Below are 26,672 nucleotides of genomic sequence, written 5' to 3' on the forward strand. Positions count from 1 at the left end.
TCTGTACTTCTTTGCAAATTGTAATCTCGTCTTCCCATTCTTACTACTGATGAGTGGTTGGCATCTTGTGGTATAGCCTCTATATTGCTGCTCTCTAAGTCTTCTTCGAACAGTTGATTGAGATACCTTCACCCCTGTCCTGTGGAGATTGTTTGTGATGTCACTGACTGATGTTTTGAGGTTTTTCTTCACAGCTTTCACAATGTTTCTGTCATCAACTGCTGTTGTTTTCCTTGGTCGACCTGTTCGATATCTGTTGCTCAGTACGCCAGCGGTTTCTTTCTTTTCAGGACATTCCAAGTTGTCGTACAAGCTATCCCCAATGCTTGTGCAATGGCTCTGATCGATTTCCCCTCTTTTCTAAGCTTGCTTTTCTCCCAAAGACAGCTCTCTGGTCTTCATGTTAGTTTATCTTTTATAACACAAATGCAGTTTTCACAGGCAAAACCCAAGGCTAAAACCAAGAGCAGACAGTCAGAACTATTTATTGTTTAACCAATCAATCTAACAGGACACATCTGGGCAACAAGAAACACCTGTCAGTCACATGTTCCAATACTTTTGCTCACCTAAAAATTGGGTTGTCTGATATAAAAGGTGATATGTTCTAAGTTGTTTAACAAATCTAGATAAAAATACCAGGAAATAAAAGCTGAAATTCGGATCTGTCATCTCATGTACATCTTTTGACCTTGTAGGCTCTCGAAACTACACCAAGGAGGGAAATAGTTCGGAGTGAAGGTTTATGCAGAATGTCTTCCTCTGTTGCTGTTGGAAAAGGTTATTCTTTAAGCAGCCTGTGAATACTGTATCTATGTTCTACTGTCCCCGCTGATCTTACTCGTTATATCTGACTCCATATTAATTAATACGTTATGTTCCAAATTAGAATTTAGGCTTGATTTAGAATGGAACTCAGTTCATCTGAAGTTCTACACCGAGGGTCAACGCAGTTTCACCCGGTACGCACCGCGGATACGCCCGTAACGACAATTTAACTAGCTGTTTGCAGACGACACAGCGGTTGTGAGATTTCCCTCATGGGGAGTATAACCTAATTAAGGTTCAGGGACTCCGAAAGGGCCAATATTGGTCATCCCAGGATCAACTTGGTTCTGCTGACGGTCCCGCCTTAACTGAAAACTTGGTGATCAAACAAGTCCAACGGGCAGTTCCCTAGTCATAATTGGGGGAAACCGACTTAGAGGGCTTTTACAAGAACGAAACATTGACCAAGACCACACAAATCAAGTCATTAACAGTTTTAATGTCAGGTAGGTTATACACTTAAAATAATCAATTTGTCGTTTCAGAATTTAGAAAATAGTAAAACAATAAAAGTACATCATATCAAAGATAAAGATGAGCATACCTGACAGCAGTCTACACACAGAAAGAGTCTTGTGTGGGAAGTCTGATTGCAGATTCCCAGAGGGCCCTGTTCCTCTCCTATAAGAACCCAGCGCAGGCAGGTGGATGTCGCCACAAAAGGCTCATAAAACCATAAATTTACTTGGAGGGGGGAAGATTGGAATTTGGTTCAGACAGGATCAGACAGATGGATTTACCAGGAGGAGTGTCCAAAAAATACAGTTGACTTCCAAATTTATTAAAATAGATTTTCTCTAGGTTTGCTGGTTTTAAAACCTAAACCAGAGCATCACTCGCACAGAGACCATAAAAACCATACCAAATATGAATATTTGTTCTCGTGATTGTCATGAAAACTCTGAAAAACATGAAATAACTGTACAATCTTAACCAACTGTCAACTCTCAATGTCTTTCCACAGTGTATCAAGATTGCATAGTGTAGTGTATCAATGTATTCGACCCAAATCTGGATTTATTTCCTAACCAAAAGTGTGCGTGAGTAAATTTCTCTCCTTATGAAGGTTGGGAGACAAGTTACCCAATGACACCAGGTGAGGGCACTGTGGCTGTCCCTCAACTGTCCTGAGCAATTTGCCCCATTTTCGCCATGTGATTTTATTACTTGCCATCTGAAACCTCCAGGATGTTGGGATAATTTTAGAATTGCTTGACCATAGAAAAGAGGTGTCACCTGTTAACTGTCGCAAAACCAGATGCCAAGGTCTTACGGGTCACTCTGTCCCGACAATATCAGACTCTGCACCTGGCGAATTGCTTTACGACAGTCAGAGAGGAAATTCCACTCTATGCCTGTTCCCGTGGGCCTTACAACCTCAAACTCAATTGTCTTCAGTGTATAGCAAAACAAAGGAATTGTTCCTCCTTATCTGTGTACATACATGTGTAAAAATCAAAATCAATATGGCCTGCGCTCTCATGATATTCTACAGATGTTGGTCCCCAGAGTTAGAACAGAATTAGGCAAAAAAAATTTTAAATACGCTGCTCCCTCTTCCTGGAATAATGTACAGAAGGACCTGAAATTGTCAGAACTGATTTCTATGGGGGAATTTAAGTCAATTTTAAAGGATCGTGAAAATAGTACTCTTGGACAATGTGATTGCTCCTAAATTTTCACTGAAATCGTTTTTAAAAATTGCACCTGTTTATGCATCATAACTGGATTTTTGTCCTTGACCTTTTATTGCATATTAACTGGATATTGTTTTCACACATTTGAAGTGTGTGACAGTCGTATTTGCCTGTTTGTATTGTTTGTGTTTATTGTTGTAACAATGTTTATGCTGCTTTCTTGGCCAGGTCACTCTTGAAAAAGAGATTTTAATCTCAATGAGACTTTTACCTGGTTAAATAAAGGGTGTATATATATACATATCCTGTATTTTGGCATATACCGACTCTTCACCCCACATATTTAAAAGGCATATAACCTTGGTATTCACCACTGGACTGAACCTTCGTCCTCTGTTTAACTTCCTTCTTATCCGATTCCATGTGCTTTTTCCTGCCTACACGTTCATAGTACATATCCTATCTGTGCCACATGTTGAGCAAAAAATTTAAACTGGGTCACTTTTCCCAGATGGTCTAAACGTAGCCAAGAATTAATGAAAACAGACCTGTACATATATACTGAATAATAGAAATATGTTTTTCTATGATAGAGAAGTAAAGAACAGAGTAATGGATTGTGTGAATACATCTTGGGAGATATTCAAAACAGCTCACCCATGCAGGCAGCTGAATAACCTATGTTTATACCATATTATATGTTTAATAACATAAACTTGCATGCACTACTCCATCTTCTATTTGTGTGTTTTGTATTGTGATTGGCCTATGTGCAAGGTAAAATATCATGCGTTTCTTTGCTGTCCTTCTTGCCAGACTTTTCTCAACCTCAATACATTTTGTGGTTAATTAAAGGTTAAATGGCAAAGCAATTAAAAAATGCATATGTGACCAACAGAAAATTTCCTGGGGAATTGAAAACCATCACATGAACATAGCTGAGCAATAAATGCAATGTTATTCTCCCCAATTCTCAGCAGTCCTTTAGAGCACCTTGGAGTTTCTCTGAGAAGTGTGGCAGTGCTCAAATCTGCACTGCAGCGTGCCCTTAATTTCCACCTGCCAAACTTTAATCAATGGCACTCAATTTCCCACACTACAGTTTAACGAGCAGTGGGGGCATTGCTGGTGTCGAATGTGCTCTGTAGCTAATAGTAACCAGAAGGACATTTCTTTGATTGGGCAAGGAATGACTGAGTCCTAGAAAAAAATAAAAGAGGGAAAACAGGAGATGGGACGAGAGGGCACTTGATCGCTCACACGGCGGTCTGGCCTTCCTCACAGTGCAGCCAGTGTAATGTACAGACACAGTTCTCAGGTAGTTACCTTTCTCATCTTCCTCACTGCTCTGTCATGCAGGCAAGACGACTGAGGGCCAGTGCTTTGCCACACCTGGCTCTCTTTCACCTAAGGCTGTGAATCACAGACTGCAGACAATGCCATTATTGAAGTGTATGTTGAGCTATGAGCAGGAAGCCTGTGTGCTTTTAAAGCAGGCATGTCAAACATACGGCCCGCGAGCCGGAACAGGCCCGTTGGATGATTTAATCCGGCCCGGCATACATTTCTGAGTATGTCAAAAAAAGAAGCGAGTCTCTAGCTCATTTCTATCAAAAGTTATGATTTTTAAAAATAAATACAAATCAAATGCTCCCTCCGGCCGCGGGAGGGCAGTAAATGTGTAAAAGAGCTCACGTCCAGCATGCGGCATTGACACGAGTTAGTACTAAAAATAAACCGGCAATCTTGCTTCACAATTCACCACTACTAAACAAGTTATCGGTCAACACACCCTTCCCAAAATGGCACTGTCAAAAAAAAGAAAAGTGGACACGGAGTGCAGAGTTTTCAAGGAAAAATGGACTGAGAATTATTTATTCACAGAAGTGAATGCAAAACCAGTGTGCTTGGTATGTAATCAGCAAGTTGCAGTGTTCAAAGAGTTTAATATTCGGCGCCACTATGAGACTCATCATAAAGACAAGTATGACCACTTGAAAGGACAAATAAGGAAAGACGAGATAAACAAATTGGTGGCTGGTCTGAAGAAACAGCAGTCTACTTTTACGCGCAGCCGCGATATCGCTGATGGGGCTGTAAGAGCCAGCTACATTATTGCCAACGAGCTGGTGCAGGCATCCAAGCCATTTTCTGATGGGGAGTTTGTAAAAACATGCATGCTGAAGGCTGCAGAAGTCGTGTGCCCTGAAAAGCGACCTGCCTTTGCCAATATTAGTCTAACGAGGAACACTGTCGCAGATCGGGTGACAGAACTCTCAAGTGACTTGACAGGCCAAATGAAAGAGAAAATCAAGTCATTTATCGCATTTTCAATTGCAATAGATGAGAGCACCGATGTCACAGATATTGCTCAACTGGCCATATTCGTTAGAGGTGTTGATGAAACTTTGACCATCACCGAGGAGCTGCTTGAATTGGTGCCCATGAATGACACCACAACAGCAGATGACATTTTCAGCGCTCTCGTTGGAGCGCTGGACAAGGTGGGAGCGGACTGGTCCCGTGCCGTGAGCCTGGCTACCGACGGTGCGCCATCAATGGTCGGGAGAAAGGCAGGCGTTGCCACAAAATTCTGTGACAAAGTACAGACCGCAAATGGAGGACAAGAGTTTTGGGCATTTCACTGTATTTTGCATCAGGAGGCGTTATGTTGCAAAACACTGCAAATGGACCATGTTATGAGTGTGGTTGTGAAAACTGTCAATTTCATCAGAGCGCGCGGTCTAAATCACCGTCAGTTTGACACATTTCTCAGTGATAATGTCATTCATGCTGGCCTACCATACCACACTGACGTGCGGTGGTTAAGCAGAGGTGCAGTACTCAAGCGCTTCTTTGAGCTACGAGGGGAAATTAGACAGTTCATGGAGAAGAAGGGACGCCCAGTAAAGGAACTTAAATGCAAGGAATGGGTGCAGGATCTTGCGTTTATGGTTGATATTACACAACACTTGAATACACTTAACACTACATTGCAGGGCCGTAACAGAGTTGTCACTCAATATTACGACAGCATAAGTGCGTTCAAGATGAAACTGTCACTGTGGGAGACGCAGCTATCCAACGGTGACACCGCGCATTTCTCTTGTCTCACAGCTGTGCGTCCGGAGGCACCGGACCGTCCCGATAATGATTTGGAAAAATATAAAGACAACATAACATATTTGCTGCGAGAGTTTGAGCAGAGGTTTCGGGTATTCAGTGAACTTGAGAACAAATTTGGCTTTTTTCGCTCGCCATTTACAGTGAAGCCTTCTGATATGCCAGCTGACATTCAACTCGAGCTTATTGACTTGCAGTGCGATTCCGCTATGAAGGATAAATTTGGGTCCGTGGGATTGGATACGTTTTATCAATATCTCGTGCCAGGTTACCCCAAATTAACAGCCATGGCTGCAAAGGTTCTATCCATGTTTGGGACTACTTATCTTTGTGAACAGGTGTTCTCCGTAATGAACAATAATAAAACAAAGCAGCGCTCAAGGTTAACAAATAAACACTTGAATGACATTGTTAAATGTGCTGCTACTCAGGATTTGACACCTAATATCGATACACTTGTGAAGGCAAAAAGATCCCAAGTTTCAGGAGCCAGCAGCAGCAAGTAGACTGCAGGAGTGCAGTGAGAGAGAAAAAAAGTGTGATGACACGAAATTTGTTTGCACTCATGAATACAGATCATTAAAAATAAGATTAATCTGGTTTCATATTAAAGACAATTAATATTGTGCAGTATATTCTCAGCTTCAGTAGGCCCAGCCTAGTAGTTTGATCTGATGTAGTCTAATCTTATTGCCCATGCACTGCTATAACTTTTATTTTGTATTTCTTTTTTTATTTATTTCAAAGCAGTATGACAATTAAGGCGAAAATATTTTTTTCATAGCTCCCACTTGAGTTTGTTTAGTGTGGTGAGTTGGTTCAGGTGTAAAACTGCATTCACTTAACTGTTAAAATAAACCAGTTGTTAACACATTCACCGCCTAACATGAAATCATTTTTTTTTTCCATTGTTTGTGAATAAATGTGTTGTGCTTAGAAAAGATCCCTTGTCATCCGTGATTATAATATGTAGGGTAGGCTACAAATGTAGGCTGAATGATAAAGCATAGTACTGAAAAACAAAGCTAAATATTTGGAGTTGACATTCTTTTACTGATCCGGCCCACCCGAGAACAGAAAGTCTGGATCCGGCCCCAGAGCCAAACTGAGTTTGACATGCCTGTTTTAAAGAGATGGATCAGCAGCTGTGTCTTCAAAGATACTAGCCCTTTCATTAGCCTGAACACCAGTCTGTCTTATCATGAGCACACAGTTCTTTCACACTCCAAACAGGGGAAACCTGAGAATTATCTAATCAGACAAGACCAGGTTAAAGCCTAGTTTATGGCTGGACCAAACACACTTGATCCGGCCGACTAATGGTGTGACTTCATCACTCACTCAGATGTTGCTACTACTGCTACTACATACCATCATATTAGTAAGTAATAAATGGAGGACTAATCGTCTGCATAACAGCTTAGGCAGAAGTCTGTCACAGTTTGCACTTGCACATAAAGAAAATATAAAGGAAATGGTCTAGTCAGCTAACAACAGATCTGTGGTTGCAGTTGAGTTTTGCTTGTTTATTTATATGGCAAGGAAAATAAAAGTTGATAAACATGTGAACGTTTATTTTAAGCATTGCCCAAGCAGAAAGTCGCAGTACAGAGCGCCTCGAAGAAATGCAATATTGGAGCAAGGTTCAGACCAATAACATTTCCACCTGAGCCACGTAAAAAAGATGATGCAGGTGGTATTTTGCTGTTGTACTATTTCAGTTTCTATTCCAAATTTGTGGACACACAGATAGACATCTCACCAAATAATGTTGTGCTGGCAAAGCTCAGGGAGTTTCTGTGCCACAAGGGTTTAGGGGCACAGCTCACTTTATTCATGGTACACATAAATGAATAAATACATCTGCAGAATGTGTTAAAAAAGCAGTGAAAAGAACAGAAAGTGTCAGTGACCACAGCAGGCACAGAAATGTCCCTCCTAGCTTAGTTACATAAACCTAAAATATTAACTGCCACACGGTCAAGAATTGCTTCACAGCATGTTAAATATTTCAGTAATTTAATGTAGTACAGTAACTTGGCGTCATTTTGATATCAATACTTTTAATGGCAAGCCTAGATTTTGCCAGTTTGAATGAATGAGTTATAGACAGCGCTTTGTATGAGTGAGTAACTTGGCATGTAACTTAGAATTGTACATTGAAAAGGTTTTTTATGAGATATCATTTATTTTTGCAAAGTGTTTGTTATGAGAAAAGGAGAACAGTAATGCATGTAAATGTTGACTATAAGAAGTAGGCGTACACATACATACATGCAAACATGCATACAGCGTAGGCAGCCAGATGTAGACTGGTTTGATTGGGAGGCAGAGTGAGACTTTGGGGGGGCCAAGTTGAGGACGTGATTCATGATGAGCAGCGGAGCGGACCTGGGTGTAAAAAAGGGAAGTAACCCTTTAAAAAAAGGTTGTGGATTATGACTATCCTTGTGTGAATTTGTACAGTCTGATCAATGTGTACCATTTAGCACTTTCGCTTTGCTATATATGTAAAACAATGGCTGTGACAAAGGGGGAGATCCCCAATGTATGTACTCACTGATTTGATGGCCATCTAGCGAGCCTTCATTGACAAAATTATCAGCAAGCTCGTAGAATTTGAGCTCCTTGGGTTGCAACTTGTGCACCCTACTGTCCTGCTCCGTTTTCTGTTATTTCGTTGAGATGCACTTTTTGTGTTTCTAAGGTTTATAAAGCATTTTGATACGCTTATCTGTAGGTAGGACTCCTCTTTGCTGTTTTGCTTAGCTAGATCACTGACCTTACGTGAGAATTCGAGACATAGAATAGAACAGTGGAGAATAGTAGCACAGACATATGTCCCAGCAATCTTTGCATATCAGGAAATAACAACAGTACGAGAGAAATGAGGACAAATGATGAAATAGTGTAGTTCAAAAAATATGTTTTTAGCAGAATGGGCATGTAGGTGAAGTATCACATGATCACAGACTATAGTGCAAAGAAAATAAAGTGACCATGAGCGAGATGAGTTTCCTACGGAAGCCCTAAGAGGCCATGGAATATTATTTTGGGTTCCGTTATACTTGAGATCACAACTTATTTATCTTGTGATCACGAGATAACAACAGTTGTTGTGATCACAACTTATTTATCTCTTGATCACATTGCCTCTACGGACTTCCGTATCACTGTAATGCCGGTAAAGGCGAAAATGCGACAGCCTCCTTTTCAAGTGTCGTACACTAATTTGGAAGTTGTCAATTATTGATAAACATAATGCAATTTCTGCATGAGTCAATCCCTGGTCAAAGTAAAATTTAATGCAGTCATCCATCACAAGTAGCCTAGTAGCTATCAGTCAGTCCACAATGTACGGAAGTTCATAGAGGCAATGTGATCACGAGAAAACAACTGTTGTTACCTTGTGATCTCGAGATAACAGAACTCAAAATAATAATATTGCATGGCCTCTTAGGGCTTCCGTAGTTTCCTTATTGAACGGCATATAAAGCAGACTGTATTAGTAACTGCTCGTTAAAATAGTTGTTGAAGTATTGCGTGAAATTGTGCAGAAGAACTGTTATACAAGTTAACTTTTCTCACGTTCACTACTAGTAGTCATAATTATGAATGAGTCGTGTTTTTAAATGTAATGTTTTAAAGGGGTGTGGCAGACAACACATACGTAGTAATTGTTTGTATGTGGGTAGATAGAGAACAGGGCGAGGTAACATGAATGTAGAAACGTGGGGTTTGCCGATAAGAACATTTTCTATAGTAGCCAAGTGAAGAAATATAGTTAGTAGAAACGCCACAGTGGTCATCTGGTGTAACTTTTTAAGAAAATCTGTACATTTTCCGTCATGAAGTGCATATGGCTGGCCATGAGTGACTTCTGGTAAACATATGCATTGAAGATTCTGATATTTTGATAAGTGCAAAAGCAATAATTCAAAAGCAATAGACAATTATTAGTTAGCAAATATTAGTGTTAGAAAAAGTTAGTGTAAGATATGAAAAGATCAGCCTGTGGGCAAGGCTGTATACGATTGTCCGGCCTTGCGCTTCCCAGTCAATGACATTAGCAGTGCACCACCATCAAGTAAGGGTCCAAGGGCATGAATTTTCTTGGTGAAGTGTGTCCGTGGTTTTAAAAAAGAAGACAGGCCAGTAAGCACAGCTGAGCTCCGGTTGAATCCATATGGCCTGGTGATATTGTAGCTGGTTAACTGAAAGTGTAAATGGTATGTCATAATGCAGTCAATACGTTCGGTGAACGCCGGGTAGATGTGGTGCAAAAGCAATAGTTGAGAAGTGATAGACAATAGTAAATAGACAATCAGGCAGGATTTGACCCTTTGACTCAACAATCCATAGACCGCGACATTACCACTGAGCCACAAACAGACTAACTGTTGACACTGGAAATTTTCTTGGGGAAAAAGATAAAAGTCCATTTTGCGTGTGTATGTGAGATTCTGATTGGCTGGTGTAGGTGAAGGATTGGCTGATGTAGGTAAAATGTCCAATGGGGAGACATATTCTTTGTGGGCTAGGAGCATTTCTGGCAGGAAAAAGAAGAAGGAAGAGAAAACGCAAAATCCCCTTAGTTTGGGGCTTTATTGTGTGGACATATGAAGTTGTTTATGAATTCTGGCTGTTGAAATCGGGGCAGAATGTACAGAAATTTATGTTTTTAAGGGCTGAGTGTCTGTGGCTGTTGCGGTTATTTCTGTGGGGAACCCTGAAAAGTGCCAAACTTTCGGTGCTGTATAGGTATGGGGCATGCCCCGCCAAGGCATAACTTGGCTGGATGGCATACCTGCCATTCCAATATAGAATTGAGAGCATTCATCTTGTGGAATATTCGTGAACAATCATCTATCCATCATTATAATAATAATAATAATAATAATAATAATAATAATAATAATAATAATAATAATGTTATTATTATTATTATTATTATCATTATTATTACGGTATGCCAGACACCCTGCCCCTTCTCTATGAGCTATGAAAGAAAAGGTAATAAAACCACCCCTGCATTAAACATCTGCTGGCTGTAGTGCAGGTGTGATAATTCCCAGAGACATGGTAATAATGTGCAGAGAGCAGGCTTGGCATTCATGCCATATTTATCCAGTTGCTGTGAAAACAGCTCCCATGCTCCAGCCTGTGACAGACAAACACTGGCGGCTGCTGTCGTTGGGCTTCTGACATGCCTTCCGGGGAAACGATCAATTCAGAGATAACAGCCTGATATGACAATGTATTTATGCATTAAAAAGCAGGGCAGGGGCCCCCTTTTTAATAAAGAAGTCTTTATTCTGCATGGGTTGTATTGTGCTTGGTTCAGTTACAAAAGTCACAAAGGCAAACAGTTGGAAGAACAGAAAAAAGGAGACAAAGAGTACAAAAAAAACTTTTAAAAAACTTTTGTTAGTCCTGTTCATCTTGTGTGACTTGTTTAATGAACAAGTAATGAGTCAGACATGATCACCACTGAGGCAATGAAAACAGAAATCCATTAATGTAAATAATGAAAAAAAATGTAATTTAAAAAAAAGATAATTTTATTTTCAATCTGCACTATAGCTTTACTTCAATACTACCTGATCCTTGTAGTGTATTGAGGTTCAGGCCATTAATCTCATGTTTGCTGGCTGTCCACAACCTTAAGCTATCGCACCAACAGCTAACATGCCTGCCAACAGCGTTCACAGAAAAGGGTCACAGATCAGTACCTAACCAGATTCTAACAGTGTTGCCATGTTGCGGATCCCACTGCTGCGTGAGATCACTGTCCGCTGAATATTCTGTCACATTACACATATCAACGAGTGTTTTAGTGTGTGATAACATATAAAACCAGAAACTTGTGACCAAAGGCAGAGAGCAGAGGTCTGGGCTTATGCTTTGGCAAATACAGACCACTCACCTATATAGAGGGAGGAATCTTTCCTTCGCACATGATCATCAATGTAGGACACACCCAGGGGCTGAACTGGTGTGGCGCCGATTCCCAGCAGCACCTGGGCCCCAATCAGTAGCAAGTACATCATGTTGGTGTTTGCACGGTTTCCACACAGGAATGCTGGGTCCCGCCCATCAGCACGGGAACTGTTTGCGCAGATGTCCCACCCTTCCTCTGCCCGCCATGCCTTCCCCACTTCATACTTGTATTGGTGAGCCAGGAACTCCGGCAGCGCTGACAGCAGGGCACCGAGCGCCATGACGATCCCGCCGCAGCCAATCAGGCGTGGCCGGTGGGCCTTGGCCCCGAAGTAGCTGACAAACAGGATGAGGGCCAGGTTCCCAATCTCAAAGCTGCTGGCGATCACTCCCAGATCAGTGCTCTGCAGGTTGAACCGACGCTCCAGCGTGGTCAGAACGCTTACCTACAGTAGAATGCAAGGAATAATGGAAGGTTAACCACAAACAACCACTAGGCCTCTCTCTCACCCATCACACATACTAATAACTCACAATAACCTACAGCAGGTCTCCCCAACTCTAGTTGTGCTAGGTTTCCTTGTTATTGTTATCAAGTCAACATGTCACTGAAAATATCAGATTTTCCCCCAGCCCTTGCTAATGAAAGAAATATGAAAGAGGGCAGGACTCCTAAAGATAATGGCATAGACAGCTTCATTCAGCATATTTATTATCAAAAATATTTTTAAACCGTCTAACCAGGTAATGTGTTTCGGCTCAGCTATTCTTCCTCAGAATCTGAGAATCTGACTGCAGCCAGAACTCTCACATGTGCCTTACCGTGACCACACCCCTCACTCCAATGGGCCTCATTCACAAAACTTCTCTTAAATTTTTCTTACATTGTTCTTAAATATTTTCCTATAAAAACCCAATATAGGATTCATGACACATGTGCAGACCTTTGTTTTTGTGCATATTCCAGGTGTATGAGATGATGCATGCTGGCTGTTTGTAAATTTCATGCGCAATCTTGTTCATGTGATTAGCATAAGGAATGGCCATGAACAAACATAAATAATAAAAAAATGATGCCAGAAGCATTTTTACACACAGTTTACGATCAAATATGATCACACGCATGTTTTGTGAATGGCCCAATGTCTCTGTAAGTAAAAATGACCAAACATATGGTTTAAAGCAGTAATTTCCACTCTTACCAGGACATGTTTTGTTCTTCAGCCATAGGGAAATTGAATGCACTGCAATATATGGTTTTAGGAACTGCATACATAAACAATTCACAATGCAAAAATCTGCCATTTTCAGCTAAATGTTTTAACAAAGTGTAAATTTTCCATCATTATTTTTAAATCAGAAATATGTTGCTTCTGTAAACTTACTATTCACTGCCTGGCATAGCCTGAGGAACTTTTATAATACACAAAATTTAAGGATAAAAAAACAATGGCTTGGATGATAAAGAGAGAGAGGAAATAAAGATTCCAACATTTGAATTTACTAAGCCAAGACATCGACTCATATAACTCTATCTAGCCCTCAAGCATGTTGGAGAACAGAGGGGAATTTGGCGGGGTTGAATGAGAAAACCTGCATATGTGGTACTACACAGAGATGAAGGCGCAATCTAGAAAGAATGCAGTAAGTTCTGCGTGCCTGCATTTTACCATCAGAGCAGAGCACAAGAATGAAGATTAATTACAGTCTATTTCCAATCTGGCTGAAGGTGCTGGAACACAAAGAACAGAAAGCTGAACTGGTGATCAAGCAGGTGTGAACATAAATCTGTCACTTGGTCCACAGAACTATCCATTGACTTATCCAAACTATTATGGCATATAAATGATAGGGCTGAGTTTTGGTTTTGGTTACGGTCATGTTATAGTCATGTTCGTGGTTATGGTCATGTTTATGGTTATGATTATGCTTATGGTTTGGGTTAAAAGCAAAGTTATACTGTGGTTAAGGTCAGCTTTATGGTTATGTTATGGTTAATTTCATGTTATGGAACGTGGTTACATTCATATTCCTGGTTATGGGTAGCGACAGAATAGGGGTTTGCACTCAGGACAGGGTTAGAGAATGAGGTAAGTTTTCAAAGGGAAATAATAAAACTATAGCAACTCACATAAAACTATGGCAAAATGACAGAAATCACAAGGTTATTACAACAATCAAACCAGACACACAAAACCATTTCTATAAAATTTGCACAGGCACAGTCATCATTGCACTTCACAGGCAAGTCTGAAAAAATCTGTTGCCTGTCTCTGGACAACAACAAAAAGAACCATGCATTGAAATGACTTCTAACATGAGCAAAAAACACTGTTCTGTATGAACTGAACAGAGGAGCAATTGATTAAAAAGACAAATGCATCCATTGAACACATTAAAAGAATGAATACATGCTCTGAAATCAAGACAACTATGGCAACTTCATATGTCATGTCCATAAAAGTACATTAGCCTTGCTGAAATTTTGGAAAAGAGAAATCAATTTTGTGGAAAAATTAGAATCTCTCATTTATGGCCTAAGCAAGTCATCTGCTGTAAAAAAAATAAAATAAAATAAAATGAAAAAAAGCTTAAACTTTAAAGTTGGACTGAAGTTGCTTCGCTTATATTTTGTACTACCCTTGGTGGTAAAATAGGCAGTGTCAGCTGTATTATCATTTACTATTTATAATTTTTTGTTTTGAATGATAAAAATTGGTGTTTTAAAAATCACTGCGCCACCTACTGTGCTTTTTTCCACATTTTTAAAATTTCCGCTTCCTGACGTCAGGAAGCGGTCTCATTTGCATGCAGCCTATCACAGCGTGTATTTGCTTATGATTGACATTGAGGGCTAGGCTGCATTTGCCACTGTCAAGTCTGGCAAACATGGCACCTTGCAAGCGGAACTGTTGTGTTGAAGGATGCACAAATAGTGACTCACTACACGCAATCCCGAAGGACACAAATGTAAAAAAACAAGTGGGTAGAATTTTTATCAGGTTCATTAGTGTCAAACAACACAAGAGTCTGCAGCCTGCATTTTAAACCAGATGACTTTTTGAATTGGGCGCAAAAACTGAGTGGATTTTGCAAAGAACTGCGACTGAACCCTGGAGCAGTCCCCACAATTCGATCAAGCACAGTACGGAGCAGTACGGAGGATAACCACAAAGTAAGAATGTATGAATTATGAATGAATTACCTTCGCCTGGCTTATAAGGAGGATAGCTAACAGCTACATTAGCTAATGTTAGCTGGCATAGCTGAAAAGCAATCTTAGCATAATTAACATAATTTTCACACAAAATATAAAGCAACAATTCAGGAAAGCCGAATATTATTTATCTAACTAGCCATGGAGATTTGTTGACTTTGTGCAATATGACAACTCATTTAACTTTACAGGGTTTTCTGCAGCGCCAAGCCGAATGAACGTAAAAACACATATCAGATTCAGAATGAATGTAAAAACAACCGTGAGAGTTCTATGCGCTGACAATAAATAAATAAATAAATAAATAAATAAATAAATAAATGAATAAATGAATAAATAAATAAATAAATGGAGAGGTGGCTTTATGGTTTTAAACACTCCACGCTATGATGACATTATAAATAGAAGTGGGTGATTGATGAGTGTTTTTATGCATGGTATGTTTGATCTACAGAATATAGCATACCAAACATGGTATTTGCAGGTCAGGCACTCTTCGCGGTAAGAAGAAATTTTAGGATAACGCTTCCGATTTTGCTTGTGTCGAAAGTGCTGCGACAGAAACAGCAATAGATTTACCTACTAGCCACATCTGTCCAAAATGTAAACAAGTAAGGCAGTTTTCACGGTCGCAGCACTTTCGACACAAGCAAAATCTGAAGCGCTGCAACAGAAACAGCAATAGATTTACCCACTAGCCACATCTGTCCAAAATGTAAACAAATAAGGGAGTTTTCACGGTCGTGACAACGTTAGCCAGCGAAGCTAGTTAGTTGACGTTACATAAAGATACCTTGACTGAACTAACGTTAGTATCTAACATGGCTTGGTCAACAAAGTTAGGCTATGTTCACACCTAACGTCTTTTTCTGATGAAAATCGCTGGTCGAAGTGTTTTTTCATATATATATATATATATATATATAAACACTGTTCTAAAATATATTTCAGAGAACCTAAGCCCTCTGAAAACCTAGGGAAAACCCTGCTTTACCTATCTACTGAAATGTAGCCTGTCACCCTATTATTTTGTCTTGATGGCTGTCACAGTCAACATTTTCCCACCATCCGCACTTTTATTTTTTTTCCCGCCATCGTAATTTGAATTTGCCCGAGTTCATTGCACTAGCCAGGGTGGACAAAGTACAAAACCCCATTACTTGAGTCAAAGTATAGATACCCCTGGTCAAATATTACTCCTCTACAAGTGAAAGTTGTTCAGTCAAATTTTTACTTGAGTTAAAGTATGGAGTACTTGCTTTTAAAAATACTTAAGTATTCAAAAGTACATTTTCTTTTTAATGCCAACGCACTGTTGTATTGTTTCTACTATGCATTTACAGAAGCTCATTTACAGATGCATTTTACTGTTATTAGATAGCAACACATGATAGATAGCATTGCCTGAAATGTGAAACAGTTGGATGACCCTTCGCTCAAATTCCACAAAATTTCATCTGACCAAAGCTCAGACAACTTCATAATTAGCAAATGGGCTACCGTTAGCTAACGTTTACATACCTCGACATCAGGGGTTAAATTGGGATTTTGGAGGTGGGTGCACCCTGAGATCCGGTGGGAGGTGGATGAAAAAAGGTACAAACCAATGAATGTCTCAGCTGAAAATAGTTGTATCTTTAATGTATTGTGCACATAATTGTAATTAAGGAAAACGACGTTTGAAAAAGAATGTATACTATTGATGCAAGCTTTTACATAAAATATTTCAAGTTTATTGAGTGTCATTAATGCTGAGAATTTTTTTACCCACGAAAATAATCGGTCATCCCCCTCTTTTGTCCTCCCTTTCTTCCTCCTTTATCCATCTTTCTTAAACTGTCGAATTGAAACAAAATAAAACCAGCAGCGACTGGTGAGCTGAAAATTGGTGATGCGCAAAACTTTCCTTTAAACTAATCATTGATCTCAAACTGTTTTCATTAATTTTCAGTGATTAACAAGCATGCAAACGACCTGACTACGCAACTGGAAAGGGACACACAGCTTCTTCGCATTGTGTTAGGGAGATTAAATGATAAATGCAATTTAGAAAAATCCGTTTTAATCACTAAGCAGTGGTGGAATCTTCCCCTGATTTTCCTTGAGTATCAATGCAAATAATCCACAAAATAGGCTACTTAATATCTGCAATGCGTAAATTGTAAACAAAATTGAAGTGCAGGTTTTGTTTTTGCTGGTTACTCTGAAAGCTAACACTGTAGATAACAGACTGGTGTATCTTGTTTGTTAAGTGTAGACTACTTGGTGATTAAAATGGATTTTTAACTGATAAACTGAGTTTATGATTTAATCCCCCTAACACAGTATGAGTGTGTGTTAGGCTACTTCCATTTGATTAGTCCGATCATTGGCACGCTGGATAATAAAGGAAAAATTACTAATGAAAACAGGTTGAGATCAATGATTAGTTTAACGGAAAGTTTCACGCCCCACCAATTTTCAGCTCACCAGTCGCCGCTGAATAAAACGGTATGTGGGAAATATTCAATCCTATCTTAGCTGCTGACCAGCAACCTGCTGATTTTGCTCAAGCAATCAAAGTTTCCATTAATAATAGCCAGCGTTCGTGGGGGCTATTTATTGATCTCTCTTAATATAAATGACTGTTCCTCCTGAGTTCTTTGTCTTCTGATTTTTTATTGGTTGAGTGACTGGCTAGAGGGAACACATGGACTGGAGCATACGAAAAATGGACTGGATTATCATAGTTATTTGTAAAACTGCTGGACAAAATTATTTATTTATTTACCAAAGGTGGGTGGACGCCGTCCACCCGCGTCCACCCCCAATTTAACCCCTGCTCAACATGCTTTTTCAGGTTGGACGGCGAGTTTTTGAATGTAGCGATGTAGTTCGTGCGCGGTAAGCAGAGCAAACATTTAAAACAATATGAATCTTTTTGAGTTTCACAAATCTCAAACATGGACTTGAGATATGGCCAAGGTGGCGAAGAATCGTCCTTATCTTCTGCCATCGCCATCATTACCGCCGCTAAGTTCAAACTGAACTGTTCAATCACTGGTGCAACAAGCAAGCACTTTGAACTTGACCGACAGCGTAGTAGGAGTAGGGTACTGTGATTGGTTTTTCTCCTGTGAGGAACACAGCGTGTGGCCAATTGCATTTGTGACAGGAGCCACTGAACCCAGGCTTCAGTCGCACGAGGTGATTCTCCAGAAATCGCGTTTTAGTTGAAAACACTTTTTTCACCAAAATTCCGCTTTTTGCAGAAATGACTTCTTAAACATATACTTTCTAATACCTTAATATCAAACTCGTATTTGATCGGTAAACATGAGAAAAAGTTAAATAATTAAACTCTCTTTCTCTCTATCTCTCTCTCTGTCTGCTTGTTGCGAGGGGGCAGGACAATGGGCGGGACATCCATATTAATGACCATTCCGCATGACATTCCTCCATAAGTAGTCAGGAAATACCTTGTGTTGTTTACAGTCTAGTCTACTTTTTTACGAGTGTCGTGGGAAATTCTGTCACGTGTGACAACGCTGGTAAGATGGCTAATGCCAAATTACCGAGCTGAATTTAGATAGTGCCAGTTACAAGAGCGAATGGATTGACATGGTAAAAGTAAATGAAGTAAAGGGATACCTCGGCCTTTTAACAGTTCTAAAATCAATGCGCTACAAAATCCAGCATTCTAACGCGGTTAAAACAGCAACATTATTCTTTCGGTTTTGAATTGTTGTTACGTCCCCTCCCTTTTTCAGTGTCCAATTTCACAATTGATGGCAATGTTGAATCACGGTTCTAGTTACTGGCTTCATTTAGGGTTGCCAACCATCGCGCAAAATACTGAATCGTCTCTTATTTGGACGATAGAATAGGCGTTCCGTATTTAACTCATGGCTACGGGACGCATTTTCTTCTCTATCTTTGTTAACGACTGCGTTTATAGTAACCGCTGTTTTTAATATAATTCAGTAGTTAGTTAGCTAGCTAACCGTGATAAAAAGCATGCTGTGAGACCATTTTTAACTAAAACCCAGCTGAATTTTAATATTGGCTAGGTAACAAGTAACGACATAAAACTAGCTGGCATTCGAACCCGGTTTCAGTGCACCGTACAGTGCGTGACCGCACCATTTTAAAAAGCAAAACAGAGCTAGGGAGATGAAATTGATTGAGTTATGGTATGGGTCCACTACTCTTATTTCCAAATGTGTGCTAGGCGTTTTGATGCCTTGCTGAAACGAGTAACATGCGGGAACTCACAGAAATCCCATAATTACAGAAGATAACATCTTAACATGTTAGCGTTTCGCCTACTTTAGTTAACCTAGTTAGCGCGTATGGATGCTATCCTGCACGCATGAGTAGAAGCTATGGACACACAGCTACAACCCGCGTTGAGGCTTGAGGTAGAATAGGTAGAATATACCACCACAATGCATTATGTGTAATTTGGTATCGATTTAAGCTCTAGTAGCTACATTTCCCAGTAGTTTGTGGTAGCTTAATTACTTTCAGAATGATGTAAATTGTGTACTATTCTTTTCACTGGTGAGTAGTAGGACAGCAGCTTTAGTCAAAGGCATTATTGTTATTCAAGGAGGGGTGTGACTAAGGCTGAATAAATTCAAAGTCTGAGTGCGTGCGAACAAGAGCCAGTGAGGATCCCAACTTCTGCTTTCAACCTACATTAAAGTTGATTTCTAAGCAGTTTAAATATTTGTATTCCATGCATTCAACATCAAATAGGTATAATATACCACCACAATGCATTATGTGTAATTTGGTGTAACTGGTATCTATTTAAACACATGGTTGCTAAGGAAATATATCACAAAAGTGTGGGAATCCCTTGTCAATCTTTGGAAGCGAAAATCTCTGGTTTTCTGGCAGCCCATTCAGCAAAATGTCTAAATTCAAAACAGCACAACTTCCTCAGTAATTGTCCAATCTCCATGTATGATACACCTATTTGAAGCTCTGTTTCTCAGATTGCATATGCTATAAAAACTCAAAATCAACTTTCCTGCACTGTCACATTTTAGAAAAGAAAAAAAAAGATTCAGATGCTGACTTCAAAGCTATGCTTCAAAGTAACGAGTAACGACAACCTTCATAGAAATTTAGTGGAGTCAAAAGTACAATATTTATCTTTCAAATGTAGTGGAGTAAAAGTCATAAGTTTCCAAAAAAATAAATACTCAAGTAAAGTACAGATACTCGAAAAATGTACTTTGTTACTGCCCACCCCTGGTACTAGCCTACTGGGAGGGAATGCTGACTTCAGCTGTCTACTTTTCTGTCATTTTAAAATGTATTTAAGTATTTTTCTGTGCGCAGTGGGAAAAACCGGCAGTCACTCTAACTGTAGTCTCAGCCTCAGAAGGTCCGCCCACTAGCTGTCACTCAAAACGCAAGGAGTACGCCCTCGACCCACGCAGTATCCGACCTCCATCGTAACATGATAGTAACATTTTTGTGATATGTCCAAAAGTATAAATTTTTATCATTTAAAAAAAAAAAAAAAACTTTTCAAAACCATTTAAAAACAATTTTGCAATGGTATAGAATATAAATAATGATACAGTATTTCAAATTTCAGTCAATACTGTGACTTGTTATCATGCCTGTTTCTATTTACATTACTTCTTATTGGAATTAAGCCAATTTAAAATGGCGAGTCATTCCACATAGTGCGCATATTTTTGGTTTGTACAGTGGAATGATTCTTAGTCTTAAAGATGCTTTTTAGCTGTGACCGGCAGCTCTATAGCTCTGTCTGTCGGTCGGTCGGTCGGTCCACAAAAAGTGTCCCACCCCATAGCGGCCACAGTTTTCGCCCCAGGAGGCTGAAATTTGGCACGGACATTGGTCAAGACCGGAGGGTACAGCTGAGTAACAGCTGAGCTTTCATGCCGAATGACCAAGAGGGGGCGTGGTGATGGGCGTGGACTATCACGAAAGGCACATAACTCCCCAATGGATTCACAGATTTGCACATTTTGTGGAAAGGTTGGTCATGAGCCAAAGAAGAGGTCACGTGTTTGTGTGAGGGTGTGTGAGGGGGCGTGGCGATGGGTGTGGCCTATCACAAAAAGGCGCATCACTCCCGAATGGATTCACAGATTTGCACAAGATTTTGTGGAAAAGTTGGTCATGAGCCAAAGAAGAGGTCACGTGTTTGTGTGAGGGGGTGTGGCGATGGGCGTGGCCTATCACAAAAAGGCGCATAACTCCCGAATGGATTCACAGATTTGCACAAGATTTTGTGGAAAGGTTGGTCATGAACCAAAGAAGAGGTCACGTGTTTGTGTGAGGGTGTGTGCGTGGATGCATGCACACAAGGATGCATGTGTGTGTGCGGTCGCAGCTATTGCGGATTCACGCTTATTTACGCTTTAACCCCTTAGCGCACATGCCAAATCTGACCAATCCTTGCCCATTTAGGGGGTACCCTATTTAAAGCTTAATAACTCCAGATGTGAGCATCACAGAGACTTTAAAAATGGCTTAAATGAAGCAAGACATTTGTACCATTTACAATACTAATGCAGATTAGTTTATATTCATAATTTTGGAAGAAATAAAGTGCCACAAATGCAATTGTCTTGGCAAAAAAACAAAAATCAATTTGCTCTTTTTTAGTTTGCAATGAAATACTGAGAGATAGCAAATATACAGCAGGTACATGTCCTGGATCAAAAACTCCTTGACCACAAGTGCGTCAAATCGAAGGGTGGATACGCAGATCTACTAAAGATCTATGAATCAAAAAGTAAGCAGTGTACCCAACATCTCCAAATCTATCCAAAATGTCTAAATTATGCATTGCTGTAAATCACAACATAATCATGTATTTCACTACAAATCAACTGTTCGACAGAAGAAACTCACTGTTGCATCATTTTCAAGTGGGAATTACAAGCTTTACATCAGTACAGTGGTCTAAAATAGATAGGTGTCCAGAAACATATCCAAAATCTCTCCAAAAATGAATAAAATGCTTTATGTCCATTATAAAGCATATAAATGAGCCCCTTACATAGCAATGATGAAATATTATGTGTTCAGTAGATAGTTCAGTAGACAGATACAGTAAATCAATGATACAGTTCTGACATCTGCTTCTATCTTACTCCAGAAAAGGATGTCAGCTAGGTCTATCAGCAAACATATGTCTTAGCTATGCCCAGACGTCCTCAATAATAATACTATTTTCCAAGAAATTACGAAAAATAGTTGATAATGTTTCATCGGGTGCAACGTCTTTTACTGAAACCACAGAGTGAATGCCTAAGTGAATGCGATGATGAGAAAAATTTTGGTTACGCTGACATATAAAATGCTATTCCAAAAGCACAATTGGACATGTCATACATCGTTAGAAAGCTTATGCTCTCACCTACTGAATAAATGAATTGTCAGTCAAGCCAGACTGTACTAAAAAGGGCGATAACGCCGTAAACAACAGGTGTGGTATTACGCACAGCTATTTTGGAAGGTACCCAGGCGTCACAAATGCGCGTATATTTCACAAACGGATTGTCCAAGACAATATATGACCACAGTCTCAAAAGTGACATCTTTACGTGTAAAACCAACGGTAAGGTTGTATATTTATTCAATATTCAGTCCCAGATATTGACTGTAAAATGACATGGTATCATTTTTGAAAAATTTGTCTTGTTTATTTCGTTATTCAGTGAGCAGCGTTTTCACTGCTGTATTGGCATATTTTAGGGCTATTGTCGGGTTTAGCTTGTTGCTATGATGGAATGCAATTTTTGAGTGGTGAAAGAATATTTTTATGAATGTCCAGATAGACAATACAGTGGGGTGCAAAAATGTGGGCACCCCTGGTTAAATGTCTGTTACAATTAAACTCTAAGTGATCAAAAGCAAACCTGAACTCTAAATGGTACAACATTAAACATGAGTCCTTTCTGCAAAATTTAAAGCAAGATTTTTACTTTCATTTTTTTATATTTATCTGTATTTTTCTGTATTTAAATGATAAAAAAGGGAAAAGGACGCTGTACAAAAGTTTGGGAACTCTTTTGGATTATTCTTTGTTACTTTTTAAAAAGATAATTACTTAGGCCAAGAACCAGGTGATTTAATCATTAGGGTTTCAATGAGTCAGGTGAATATAATCCCAGGGCTGAACTATTTATTCTGAAGTAACTCCATGCCTTCTAATGTATCCGACTGCGCGGTGGCTGTTCTGTCTGCTGTTATAAACCATGGGTTTCTCTAAACAGTTGTCCAAGGATGTCAGAATCAAGATACTTCACTTTAACCAACAAGGAGAAGGCTATAAAAAAACTCTTAACATTTCAAACTACCTATTTATACTGTTAGAAACATTACCAGAAAATGGAAGATAAATGGAGCAGTTGAAGTCAAGACAAGGTCTGGAAGACCATGAAAATTTCAGATAGAATGGCCTGAAACCTGGTGTGAAATGCTCAGCGCAACCCACACATCACTGCAAAAGAGCTGCAAACAAAAGTAGCACACACAGGTCTAGTTGTTCATAGAACAACAATACAACGTACTTTAAACAACAAAGACCTGCATGGCAGAGTTTCCAGAAAGAAGACTTTCCTACGACCTCAACACAAAATTAAGCGTCTGAAGTATGCAAAAGAAAACCTTGAGAAGCCTGAAGCCTTTTGGAAGAATGTGCTTTGGACTGATGAAACTAAAATGGAACTTTTTAGCCACAACCAAAGAAGGTATGTTTGGAGAAAAAAGGGTGAAGCATTTGTGGAGAAGAACACTTTTCCAACTGTTAAGCATGGAGGTGGATCCATTATGCTTTGGGGTTGTGTGGCAGCTGCGGGCACAGGAATTATTGTGCGGGTGGAAGGAAGAATGGATTCTACCAAATATCAAGAAATTCTAGAGGCTAATGCTCGAAGGTCAGTCCAGACATTGAAGTTGAAGAGAGGTTGGGTATTCCAGCAAGACAAATATCCAAAGCATACCTCACAATCAACCATGAAGTACCTCCAGGAAAGACGGATGAAGATTTCGGAATAGCCACCACAGTCCCCAGACGTGTTCTACCAGGAGGAATGGAGAAAAATTCCAAAAGCAATAATCAAAGGACTCTTAGCTGGCTACAGGAAGCGTTTGCAAGCTGTTATAGTTGCCCGAGGAGGAGTTACAAAAACTAACTAACAGGGTTCCCAAACTTTTGCACATGGCCTTTTTCCTTTTTTATTATTTTGAAACTATAACAAATTAAAATAAAAAGTAATCTTGCTTTAAAAGAAAGAAGAAATGTGTCACATTTAACTTTGTCCCATTTAGAGATCAGGTTAGCTTCTCTTCACATAGATATTAATTGTAAAAGGCATTTTGACCAGGGGTGCCCAAATTTTTGCACCCCACTGTATTGTCCATTATGTCATGGGTGGGCGGTGTATTTGCAGATGAGACTGCAGGGAGGGGGTGTTTGTTAAATGAATGACCAGAGCGACAATGGTGGCGCTGCGAAACTCCGTCATCGGCATACTTGTCGTGTATCGTCTACTAATGAAACTAAAACAAAGTGTTTCTGTTTTTAACTCAGACTTTGGTTGCAGTAGCACTGAATGTCCGAGTTCAGCAATCTTGGCACGCCGGCAGTACAGTGGTCTAAAGTATCTAGTGGTCCAGAAACATATCCCAAATCTCTCCAAAATGAATAGAATACGTTTTGTCCATTATAAAGCATATAAATGAGCCCCTTACGAAGGTTTAAGATGAAACATTGATATCCGATTAAAAAATAATGCAAAAACATCATTACACATTTAGGTACTGTACCGCATTGTGTGACATGCGGTACAGTACCTAAATGTGTAATAATTAACTCTTGTATGTATTTCTGTACTCTGTACTCTCGTATGTTTTCTTGTATGGGGATGGGACAACATGAAAACAATTTTCAACCGTCCACCACGTTTTGGCAATGTTCTAACTCTCACGTCATCACTGTTGCATGCATCATAAAAACTACTAAGCTACCAACAAGCGCTTACATTACTCAACTGTACTACCTCAACCTTCTAAAAGCATGGAGAGAGGCGGCTCTTGTTTCTCTGGTTACCACAGTAAGTGAGAGAGATGAGCTGGGTCCGGAGGTGACAAACCTGGCCACTTCTACCCCAGCCCTTTGTGATGACTCTCTGTGCCAGAGAGCAGATGTGGCCCAGTTGCAGAAGCATTTTGCAGATGTGTTCTCCCTCCTGCCAGGGCACACAAATCTCATTCACCACAACATTGAAACATCTCCAGGGGTGACGGTGCACTCTCAGCTCTATGGATTGCCTGAACACAAAAAGAAGACTGTGCAGGTGGAATTGCAGGCTATATTAGTGATGGGAGTAATAGAATAATCAAAAAGTGTGTGGAGCTGCCCCACTGTGCTTGTGCCTAAGGATGAAGGATGTCTCACATTTTGATGCTTATCCCATGCCTAGGGCCGACGACCTCCTGGACCGGCTGGGCACTGCTCGTTTTTTCAAAATGCTGGATTTAACTAAGGGCTACTGGAAGATTTCCTTGTCACCAGAGTCAAAAGACAAAACGGCCTTCTCCACTCTGTATGGGTTGTACCAATTTGTTACCCTTCCTTTCAGGCTGTTTGGGGCCCCGACTACATTCCAATGCCGGGGGCTGCGGCCCCACTCTCCATAAACTGCGGCCTACTTGGATGATGTAATCATTTATAGTGACACCTGGGAGCGGCATGTGGAGCATGAGGGGGCGGTGCTTGGGTCTCTGAGGTGTGCAGGACTTACGGCCAACCCGAAGAAGTGTGCATTTAGACAGAGGGAGGTACAGTATCTGGTGTACCACTTGGGCGGGCAGGTTGATAAGACAGCAGCTCTTGCGACCTGCCTGTGGTTAGATAGTTCTTTGGACTGGCAGGCTACTATAGGAGATCTATTCCAGGATTCTCTGAGCTGACCAGTCCCCTGACCGATCTGACCCGAAAGGGTCCCTCAGATCCGGTCCAGTGAACGGAGCGGTGTCAGCAGATGTTTGAGAGGGTAAAACCGGTTCTCTGTGGTGAATCGCTCCTTTATACACCTAACTTTGCACTCCCATTTTGTCTGCAGACGAACGCATCGAACAGCAGGCTGGGAGCCATTTTGTCCCAGGAGGTTGAGGAGGTGGACCGCCCTGTGCTGTACATTAGACGGAAGCGGTCACAGCGGGAGGTGAAGTATAGCACTGTGATGAAGGAGCGTCTGGCTGGCAAGTGGGTGGTCAGTGCTTTCTGCTATTATCTCCTGAGATGCCCTTTCACTCTCTGTTTGGACCAAGCGCCCCTTCAGTAGCTCCACCGCATGAAAGATGCCAACGCACGGATCACTCGTTGGTATCTGGCATTACAGCCATATAAGTTCAAGGTGATCCATAGGCTGGGGGCTCAGATGGTGGTGGCTGACTTCCTCTCCTGCTTGGGCAGCTGGATGGCTCCCCGGCCTAAGTCGGGTGGTGGGGGTATGTGGATCATAATCGTAATTGCCAGCTGTTTGGCAATTACGATTGATTGGTAATTGTTTATATGCTCTGCTTGCAGTGAGACCGGGGCACTGGAATGAGAGATGCACACGGGAGTGGCGTGCTGTGTAATCCCTTTCCTTACCATGTATGTTTTGTTTTGTTTGTGTACCAACATTTATTTAATGAGCGCACAATAAAAACTGCATCCCAGAACTGAGGATTGTGTGGTTTGTGGGGAGAAGGACTGCAAAACCTGTTACAATCACATATATACCCAATAAATGATATAAGCAGCTGCCCTCAAAGGCTAACTTTGGCACTAGGAGGGAAGGTTCAGATGGTTAGGGCTCTGTGTTTCATGGCTCTCTAGTGAACACTGTTGAACTCTACAGTTTTACCTTTCTTTTTACAAACTCTAACCTTCTGTTCTT

At 40.3% G+C, this 26,672-nt stretch overlaps 1 protein-coding gene across 2 annotated transcripts in view; it reads right to left on the reverse strand.

Annotated features, from left to right (window-relative positions):
* Window positions 1–26,672, reverse strand: part of LOC118227105 (solute carrier organic anion transporter family member 3A1-like) — a 221,505-nt gene that overhangs the window by 142,551 nt on the left and 52,282 nt on the right. For both annotated transcript variants that reach the window (XM_035417249.1, XM_035417250.1), the window contains one exon: window positions 11,515–11,974. In XM_035417249.1, the coding sequence (XP_035273140.1) occupies window positions 11,515–11,974 (460 nt within the window). The remainder of the gene's footprint in view (window positions 1–11,514; window positions 11,975–26,672) is intronic.

Source organism: Anguilla anguilla, chromosome 5, assembly GCF_013347855.1.
Source record: "Anguilla anguilla isolate fAngAng1 chromosome 5, fAngAng1.pri, whole genome shotgun sequence".
Classification (NCBI taxonomy): Eukaryota; Metazoa; Chordata; class Actinopteri; order Anguilliformes; family Anguillidae; genus Anguilla; species Anguilla anguilla.